The sequence below is a fragment of the Mya arenaria genome, chromosome 9 (assembly GCF_026914265.1).
Source record: "Mya arenaria isolate MELC-2E11 chromosome 9, ASM2691426v1".
Classification (NCBI taxonomy): Eukaryota; Metazoa; Mollusca; class Bivalvia; order Myida; family Myidae; genus Mya; species Mya arenaria.
The window spans coordinates 39060527-39070890 of NC_069130.1; the positions used below are offsets into that span (position 1 = coordinate 39060527).

General features: G+C 40.0%; 1 protein-coding gene across 3 annotated transcripts in view; it reads left to right on the top strand.

Moving 5' to 3' along the window:
- LOC128246604 (uncharacterized) overlaps positions 1–7745 on the top strand; it is a 31960-nt gene extending 24215 nt beyond the window's left edge. For all 3 annotated transcript variants that reach the window (XM_052964888.1, XM_052964890.1, XM_052964889.1), the window contains exons 4-5: positions 748–805; positions 3852–7745. In XM_052964888.1, the coding sequence (XP_052820848.1) occupies positions 748–805; positions 3852–6130 (2337 nt within the window). In that variant the 3' untranslated portion in view covers positions 6131–7745. The remainder of the gene's footprint in view (positions 1–747; positions 806–3851) is intronic.
- The last annotated feature ends 2619 nt before the right edge of the window (positions 7746–10364 follow it).

The window sequence follows — 10364 nt, forward strand, 5'->3', positions numbered from 1 at the left end:
GATCACCGGACTTTAGTGTAGGTGGGGGTCCGTAATTGACTTTGCACCTGATTAGATCACCGGACTTTAGTGTAGTGGGGATCCGTAATTGACTTTGCACCTGATTAGATCACCGGACTTTAGTGTAGGTGGGGGTCCGTAATTGACTTTGCACCTGATTAGATCACCGGACTTTAGTGTAGGTGGGGGTCCTTATTTGACCTTGCACCTGATTAGATCACCGGACTTTAATGTAGGTGGGGTCCGTATTTGACCTTGCACGTAAATGGTAATTAGATCACCGGACTTAAGTTTAGGTGGGGTCCCTATTTGACCATGTATCTAATTAGATCACATGACTTTAGTATAGGTGGGAATCCCTAATTGACCATGTACCTAATTACTAGGAGATCACCGGAATTAAGTGATGGTCGGGGACCCTATTTGACCTTGCATCTAATCAGACCAACAGACTTAAGTGTAGGTGGGAGTCCCTATTTGACCTTATTAGAAGCGAGGCCAAACCAAGGTTGCGTACCGATGGGTCACGACCTGCAAGTCGTGGGAACGAGTAATTTAGTCGTGATCACGAGATAAAAAAATAGTTTTATTTACACATGTCACCTTTATGACAACGTACATACACTTTCTGATGTAGTAAAACTGTTTTCCGTTAACATTTTGTCTTTATAATATAAGTTTATAGTTTATATTATTTTGTAAAATAGCCTTTGAATTATTGGATGTCTTGATCTGTTTTGTTGACAGCTGCAAACAGACGATTTCAAGATCAGTGCTGAGAACGAAGGGGAGATATTGAAGGAAGGTAAGCGATGCTTTTGATCAAATTGACGTATATGGATACGGAACTGTGTGTAGGGTGGTTTATGTAAAGAGCTAGCTTGGGGTTGCTTATGAGAAGTAGGGTTTAAGTCACTGTTTCTAAGAAAGAAAAATGGTTTCCGCCCACTAACTTTCGTTAAGAAAGATAAGATAGTGTTGAAACTCTGCATTTCTAGCACACCGGATAGGCATTTCCGGTGACGTCAGCCGTGCTGGAATTTAAGTATCATGTGTTTCCGGTACGGATAGAAAAATCCGACACGAGGGCACGCGCGTAAGCCGGTAACGAGGCTTTCCGAGTTATCGGACACGCAGCGTGCCCGAGGGTCGGAATTTTCGATCCGGACCGGAAACACATGATTAATTTTGTTTTTTGCATATCTTAAATTATCAATTTGTGGAAAAATTGACGTAGAAAACGCACTTTTGTGCATTTCACCAAAGCGCTTGAATACTTGTATATTTAATTGCGCTTTATTGAAATGGCATAATTTACTTTTCATATTCCATACAAGAAAAGAAATAAGAAGTGGCGCGTTGTTGCGCGTGACTCCTCTTACATGGGGTGTGTAAGACAGGTTTTTTTCCACCACTGGTCACATGACCGGAAACACACGTCCGGTATGCAAGTAAATTCCATCTGGCTCCCCTGCCATGCCAGATGAGTCACGCGCTGTGACGTAATACTTTCTATTTCTTTTATTATACACTTTATGTAACTATAATTATGAGATTTCAATAGATGAGTGCGATAAATATTAACTTTAATATACCTTCAAAACAAAAAGTAACCCTTAAAAGACGTGATACTTAGAAACTTATTGACGTATGCCGTGAATAAAACTTACTGCGCGTCATGACGTGAGTAAACATCATCGCACGCCTTTTTTGGTAAAATGTACAAACATGCGCTTTTCCATGTATTTTTTCACAAAATATTGTAATTCAAGGTATGCTAGAAAAATGTCTATCATGTGTCGGTTCCTCGGTTCCAGATCGAAAAATCCGACCCTCGGGCACGCTGCGCAGCCGGTAATTCGGCAAGCCTCGTTACCTGGCAACGCAGGCGCCATCGAGTCGGGGGGTTTCTCTATCCGGACGTGTGTTTTTATTTCTTTTATTGTATGGTTTATGAAAAGTATAGTATGCAATTTCAATAAAGCGGAATCATAAATATAAGTATACAATACTTTTAATTAAAATTGAAAAGAAATAATCGTAAAAGCGCGATTTTTAAAGGAACTATTTGACGTCGATAGTGATTTAAAATGACTGCGCTTTATGAAGTCAGTACACAACGTCGCACGCGCTTTTTGCTGAAATGTACTAAAGTACGTTTTCTACGTCAATTTTTCCACTAATTCAAGTATGCAAGAAAAAACATCAATCATGTTTTTCCGGTCCGGATCGAAAAATCCGACCCTCGTGCACGCTGCGTGACCGGTAACTCGGAAAGCCTCGTTACCGGCTTACGCGCGTGCCCTCGGGTCGGATTTTTCTATCCGTACCGGAAACACATGATAGATACTTGTAAGAACTCATACAACTTTTAACTTATACAACCATTACACTATTGCTGCCTTTCTTCTTACCAAGCGTCTTGTGATATTTCTGCTTCTTATCACCTGTACCAAGCGTCTTATGATATTTTTGCATACCGGACGTGTGTTTCCGGTTATGTCACCAGTGCTGGAAAACCCCATCTTACACCCCCTATGTTAGATGAGTCACGCGCATCCACGTGTCATTTTTTATTTCTTTTATTGTTTGGTTTATGAAAAGTATATTTAACCATTTCAGTAAAGCGCAATCAAATATATAAGTATGCAAGACTTTTGATTAAAATTGGAAATAAATAATCATAAAAAACGCGATTTTCAGAGTAACTATTTGACATCAATAGTTATTTAAAATAATTGGTTGTCCGGTTAGCGCAGTGGTTAGCGCACTCGCTTCTCACCTAAGCGACCCGGGTTCGATTCCCGGCTTGGGCGCATGTGAGTTTGGTTTGTGGTCACCAAGCCGGACAAGTGGGTTTTCTCCGGTTTCTCCGGTTTCCCCCAAAACACAAGACCACACTCTCGCGTAATATCGTGCCAACGCTAGTGATTAATATAATGTTGTAATAACTTGTTTCACAATCGTTGTAAAATAAATATGTTTAAACTAAACTAAACTAATTGCGGTTTATGACGTCAGTAAACGATGTCGCACGCGCTGGTTCGTAAAATGTACATAAGTGCGTTTTTTTATATCAACTTTACCACAATTTGATAATTTTAGATGAAAATATATCAATCATATTTTTACGGTCCGAATAGGAAAATCCGACCCTCGGGCACGTTGCGTGGCCGGTGACTCGGCAAGCCTCGTTACCAGTTTACGCGCGTGCCCCCGGGTCGGATTTTTCTATCCGTACCGGAAACTTGTGATATATACTTATAATGTTGCTTCTAATCGTCTTATGATAATGCTGCTACGTATATTCTGCAACAAGCGTCTTGTGATATTGCTGCTACTTATCTTCTGTACTAAGCGTCTTGTGATAATGCTACTTCTTATCTGCTGAACTGAGCGTCTTGTGACAATGCTGCTTTTTATTGTCTGTACCAAGCGTCTTGTAATAATTCTGCCTCTTATCTTTATGTACCAAGCTTCTTGTAATAACGCTGTTACTTATCTTCTGGACCAAATGTCTTGGTAAAGGCTGCTACTTATCTTCTGTAAAAAGCATCTTGTGATAATGCTGCTTCTTATCTTTGGTCCCGGGCCTCTTGTTAAAGGCTGCTACTTATTTTTTGCAACAGACGACTTTTGATAATTCTGCTTCTAATCTTCTTAACAAGCGTCTGTTGATATTACTTATCGTCTGCATCAAGGGTCTTGTGATATTGCTTATTTTTATCTTTTGTACCGAGCTTCTTGTCACAAAACTGATTCCTGTTTTCTCACCAAGTATTATGTGATAATGCAAACGTATATGTTCTTATTTTTATGTTTTTAATGATATATCTTTACATTTACTTCAGGATTACGACTACGTTTGGCAAACCATTACCGAACCACGTTGGCCGACATGCCGATATCTCCCATTCTCGGAGAAAAGAACGCCAAACTCAGGAAATTCTACGTGGCACCGAAAATTGTGGAGAAAGATCATCGAAAAATCGGCAAAATTGACAACAAAGAAAGCGGTAAAGATGTTGCAAAGTTTTCAGATGTTTTCTTAAAAGAAGATCAGTTGCTCAGAAATGTTTTCCTTGTTGGTGAACCGGGCAATGGCAAATCTACATTCTCCGTAATGTGTGCCCTGGATTGGACTCACCAGTATTTACCAGCGGAGGAAAACGTTGGTATAAAAACAAGCTATGTCGACCCAGAATTCTTCAAAGAGTTTGCATTTTTGTTTCGTGTCACCCTACGAGATTCAGGTAAAACGTGTGATCTAGCAGAAATGATCAAGGATCAACTTATACGTAAAATCTACCACGAGAAGGATGCCGATGATGGTTACCGGCTTTTACAGACGGTGCTGGAAAGTGAAACATGTTTAATCATAGCTGACGGCCTCGACGAATGGACCCATCCGGAAAACGTAAACTGTACCTGCAACACTGAGGAAAAAGTCATTCCTTTCCGAAATTCGGCCAATAAGGCCACACTCCTCACGACAACGCGTCCCTGGCGACTGTCACAGTTTAGAGTGCAGGATTCAAAGATCGACAAATATCTTGAAATAGAAGGAGCTGCAGACACAGAGCAACTCGTGGAAAATATCATCAACATTCTTAATGGGGGAAATGAGGATGAACGGACACCAGAGGCTTTCATGGAAATGGCGTGGGAGAAGGATCTTGAAGGATTATTGTCAGCACCTATCAGTATCACCCAGCTCGTGTGCCTGTGGTTCGAGGGCAAATCGTTAACCGATTCAAAATGTGACATTTATGCTGGCGTGATAAACATGCTATCATGTAGATGTAGTTATATGCAACGGAAGCATAAAATTCCGAAAATTGAACTGCCATCTGTATTAAACGAACATGAATGCTTCGTGACAAATCCCATGGTTTATCTTGCGCTGGCAAAGTTAGCATACACAACTTTGTATTCAGAGTGCAGAGATTCGTCTGTTGTTTTCAGCGACAAAACAGTCAACGCTTTGTTAAGCAGGGAGCAGGTTGAATTTGCATTGAAGTCTGGCTTACTCACGGAGAAGAAATCCAACTCATTGATCAAGAGATCATCTCACTTTTCATTCTTTCATAAAACACTTCAAGAGTTTTTAGCGGCTCTTCATTTATGTTTGAATGAAAACGACTTCAGTCAGCTATCAAACAAGTACGAACACGATAATAAGGAAAATATCTTGGGAGATGTTTTTCAGACATTTATTTTCATATGTGGAATGAAGCCCGAGCTCGGTGTACAAATGTCTTCATGGATAAAAAGTTCTAGACCACCATACCGACCATCAATCGACTATGAAGAGGCTAGACTACTTCAGCACCTGATTCTCTCCGGACTCCGTGAAGCCAGGGCGAACAACTATGGTGACATACCGCTCTATCTCGCACACTTCGAGATTGATGAGAGTGACGAGGATGTCGTAGTGTTAAAAAAGCTGATGATGATAAACAAGGAACGTATTCAGTCACTAGACATCAGTGAATGCAATGATCAAATTAATGGGGAAGAGCTGCAGGAGGTGATCACATCCTCCTCCGACTCCCTCATAGCAGTGAAACTGTTGTACCGTGAAGGGCAGTATGACCTGTCCCAGTGTCACAGGCTGGAATATCTGTGGATAGATGGAGACAATACAACACGTGTGCAGGTTGATCCAACAAATATTACAACATGTGACTTATATGGTGTATCATCGAATGTTGAAATGTACATATTTAGATTATTTAAACACGATCAAAGGTGGAGTAAACTACAACGTGTTAAGTTAGATAGAGTTAAGAATGTCCAGTTACTTGTGGATACACTACTAAGTTTCCCTCAGTTACAACGCCTTCACATAGAGAATACAGATCTAGGTGAGCTCCACCTCCTTCCTCCAGCCTCCATCACCGATATTACACTATTTGATGTGACAATGACAGCGGAGGCGGTGCGGAGTCTGATAGAGACGATGAAGAACATACCACACGCCATTACATGCTACATGGGGTCCTGCACGGTGGAACCTGCCAGTGAGATGAAAGACATCCGAGAACATATGGAGAGTTCGCCGTCATTCGAGGTTCTCATGTTTCACGATAGGAGTGAAGGGCTTCATTTCAGATTCACCAAAATGTGAACAATAAGTTAAATGTTAGCATCGATTATGGGAATTCATATTTGATGAAAAACAGTGAAACGATCAATGGGGAAGTGTCATTCTATTTATAGATATGTATGTCACTTTTTCCAGGAACTAATTATTATCAACCACTTTCTATGTGTATTCAGTTAATTTGATTTATGTTGTGTATTTATTTGCATCCAAAAATAGATTTAACTGTACACAGCAATGTCGTTGGGGCTGGTGTTATTAAATATATCGAACTTGGATGAAAACTTTCTTTTTATACGCCCGAAGGGTCGTATTATGTTATGGCCTCCATCGTCTGTCCGTCCGTCTGTCTGTCTGTCCGTCCGTTAGCAATTCCGTGTCCGGGCCATAACTTGGTAACTAATAAAGCGATTTTCAAATAACTTTATGCAAATCATCACTACATTAAAAGGATGTGTCGCGCGCAATTTCCAGGTCCATACCTCAAAGACTAGAATCACCATGGGGGTGCGTTAGCAAATCCGTGTCCGGGCCACAACTTGGTCACTAATAAGTCATTTTCAAATAACTTTATACAAAGCATCATTACATTAAAAGGATGTGTCGCGCGCAATTTCCAGGTCCATACCTCAAACACTAGAATCACCATGGGGGGGGGGCGTTAGCAATTCTGTGTCCGGGCCACATCTTTGTTACTCGTCCGTTAGCAATTCCGTGTCCAGGCCATAACTTGGTAACTAATAAAGCGATTTTCAAATAACTTTATACAAATCATCACTACATTTAAAGGACCTCAAGCCGAATCTTCTTCGGGCGTATAATGCTCCGTTTCGCGGTGCTCTTGTTTAATTATAACACAACAGTCCGTAATCAACACGTGCAATAGTCGGTTCAACTTGATGGACATTTTTTTAAAAGAATCCCTCAATAAATCAACTAATGTCCTAGTTTAATGTGATATCATTTGATAAATGTTAAGTACTTACTTCGCTAAGAGATTATTAATTGATATGGAATATTTAACTTATTTCTTTATTCACAATGGCATTCTAGCTCAGCTGTTTTTTATATTCTGTATTATAGAAATGTATCAATAACACGTTGACTTTTTTAATTTTTATTATCTATTACATAAATTTTACATTATTATAATGCTATCTACAAAACTATGATATCATTTATGCACCAGTCAATTGTAACCACGGCCATCAGGTCCGGGGGTATACCGGGGAAAGGCGGGGAAATTGGCCGCGTTTTTACCTTCCAGGTGGCCCTGCAGTGCCGTGTGAGTGCGGTGGTTTTGTCTTCGCGCCAAATATAGCGAGGAATTGGCCTTACCTAGGGTGCCTGGGGTGCGAGGGCATTAAACGGGGACCTTACCAGCAATTCGTCCCCGCAAGACGGGGATTTTACCCGGGCTTGGCAGGAACGAAAGTCAAAGTCCCCGCTATTCCCCGGACCTGGGGGAGGGGCGTAGTTATAATTGACTGGTGCATTATCGACAAATGCTTCAAAGGAAATACCCAAACAATAAACACATTGAGTTACCTAAATAATAGAATATACAATGCCCTATTATTAAACATGTCACACAATTGGAGTATTATTGAAGAAGATATGAATAAATGTTGAAAATATTGTTTGATTTGTATTTAATATGATGAGGATGAAAATGTGTTTAAATGATGAGTTGGATGATGATGATGATGATGATGATGATGATGATGATGATGATGGTGGTGGTGGTGGTGGTGGTGGTGGTGGTGGTGGTGGTGACAATGACGACTACAACCACTGCGACGATGTCGATGATGATGATGATGAAAATGACGACGACAACGATGTAGACGTCAGTGATTATGGTGGTGGTGGTTGTGACGCTGATGATAATGATGATGATGTGATAGTGATGATGATGATGACGACGGCGGCGGCGATGGTGGTGCTGGTGGTGGTTGTGTTGATGATGATGATAATGATTATAATGATAATGATTATGATGATGATACTGGTGATGGTGACGACGGCGACTACAACGACGACGATGATGATAATGATGGTATTGTTGTTGGTGGTGATGGTGGTGGGATGATGATGATGATGATGAAGATGATGATAAGCTAATAGTATATGACTAAGAAGTCAAATTTAAGGCTGGATAATAAATGTTGACTTTATCTTGAAGTAAGATACGTAAAAATTATACAACACACTCATGATGTTGGCATAAGAAGTACGTTATATCAAAATAATCATGCAAGGCAAAGTATTTCTTATTTAAGCAAAAGTCAGTAAAAGTGTTTTTGTCTACAAATACACACTTTACAGTAGTAGATTTTAGCAGGCTCCGAAATGCATCTGATAGCATTAATATGAATATATATTTTGGTGACTGTCGGACACATCTATAACCAGACCATTTCACTACCAGAAGGCGGGCACATCTATCACCTTACTACTATTTACGAGGTCTATCTCGTAGCTTGCCGGAGATGGCCGAGTTGTTACGATTGACCTGGCGTCAAACCACACAAATTGCAGACACAGCCATCGGCGTAGCTCCAATAGGCACGGTAGGCCCGGGCCTACACTTCGTTTCCAAAAAATGAAAAATACAAAACGTCCGAATCTGCTATAAAAACTGCAAGGTAAGGGGGTGACAGCTTAATTAACATTCAACTAAACACTACAGGTTAACTAAGCATATTTTTCAAATAAGTAAAGTGGCCATTTTTTAAGAAGGTCGAACGTTTAAAGCTGCACTCTCACAGAGTTACCGTTTTGGCAACTTTTTTTATTTTTTTTTGTCTTGGAATGAGTCAATTTTTGGGTAAATATCTGCAAACATGCGATAAAAGACCACTGACAAAAGATCAGATCGCAGATCTTCATATTTCCGTTCGAAAATTAAGGTTTAATGGCTAAAGGCGTTACTAACAGTTTAAGAAAAATGCATAAAACATCAATTTTTTAACTAAAATATGAAAATCTGCGATCTGAAATTTTGTCTTATATCACACGTTTCCATGCATTTTCGCATAAATTGGCTCGTTCCAAGACAAACAATAAAACAGTTGTCAAAACGTTCAATCTGTGAGAGCGCAGCTTTAACATATCGATTTGATAATACTTTGACAGCAACCGCCAAGCGCACTATTTCAATGATTGTCTGTTTAACTCGGTTTCGTTTACAGATATAAAGTTGCGAAGCGGAAGTTTATTTTGAATGTCATTCAACATGTTTTCCCCTTACCCCGACCTGGAGATTCCGATGTATCGTGGAATGATACCTTTAAAAACTCAGACTTTGTACAGCATTTATGTAATCGATAACGCTACACTATTCTTCAGTTCATTAATAATCAATCCCTCCTTTTCTTTTATCACAATTGCCAATTCACCTTTTCATCCGTCAAGCAAAGTGTATAAATATATACTATGTTATACTGTTTGTTTGCCCTTCCGTTGTCGTCCATGCGCTCGAAAAGCTCCACAAAATGGTTACGTCAAAGCCAGCGATCAGCTCCTATCCTGGAGAATGAAGAGCGCTTTTAGGCTCTGTGGTTATTCCGACCAAATTTGAAGGTCTCCAGCCGGCCAATGTGGACAGGATAATGTACATTATGTGCAGATACTGCTGACCATGCCTGCCACATCCGCCTCATGTGAGCGCTCCTTCAGTTCCATGAGCCGTATCAAGACATACATCAACTCTACAATAATCGGCGGAGGCTATCCTCACTTGGCGTCCTCCATAGTCATCGAGATGTTGAGATAGACATACATAAAATCATAAACACATTTGCCTCAGTCAAATGCAGGAAATTGGATTTCATTTGAAGACCTCTATATATCGTCATAAACAAAACCAACTAGACACGCTTATTTAACCATTACATACGTATTTTCTATTTTGGAGTTTATTTTAACAAGTTCGTATCAAAGTTTTGTATTTCAGTTATGTTATTGTACGTGATGAGTAAGCCAACAATAAAGTTTAGTGAAGTGCTATATAAAGCTTATTTTGATGACTTAAAAGGCTCCAGATATACGCCAAAACGCACCATATTGGATCTAGAGTAAATGAAAATCCCGGGGGAGGCGCCCCGAACCTTCCTACAAAGTGGGCCTATACTTTTTAATGGGCCAAGCTACGCCCCTGACAGCCAACGTTCTTCAAGAACCTTATACACTGTTCCATGTCAATTATTATCATTTAGTATAAAACAGTTTAGTCATATCATTTTATTCTTTCAAT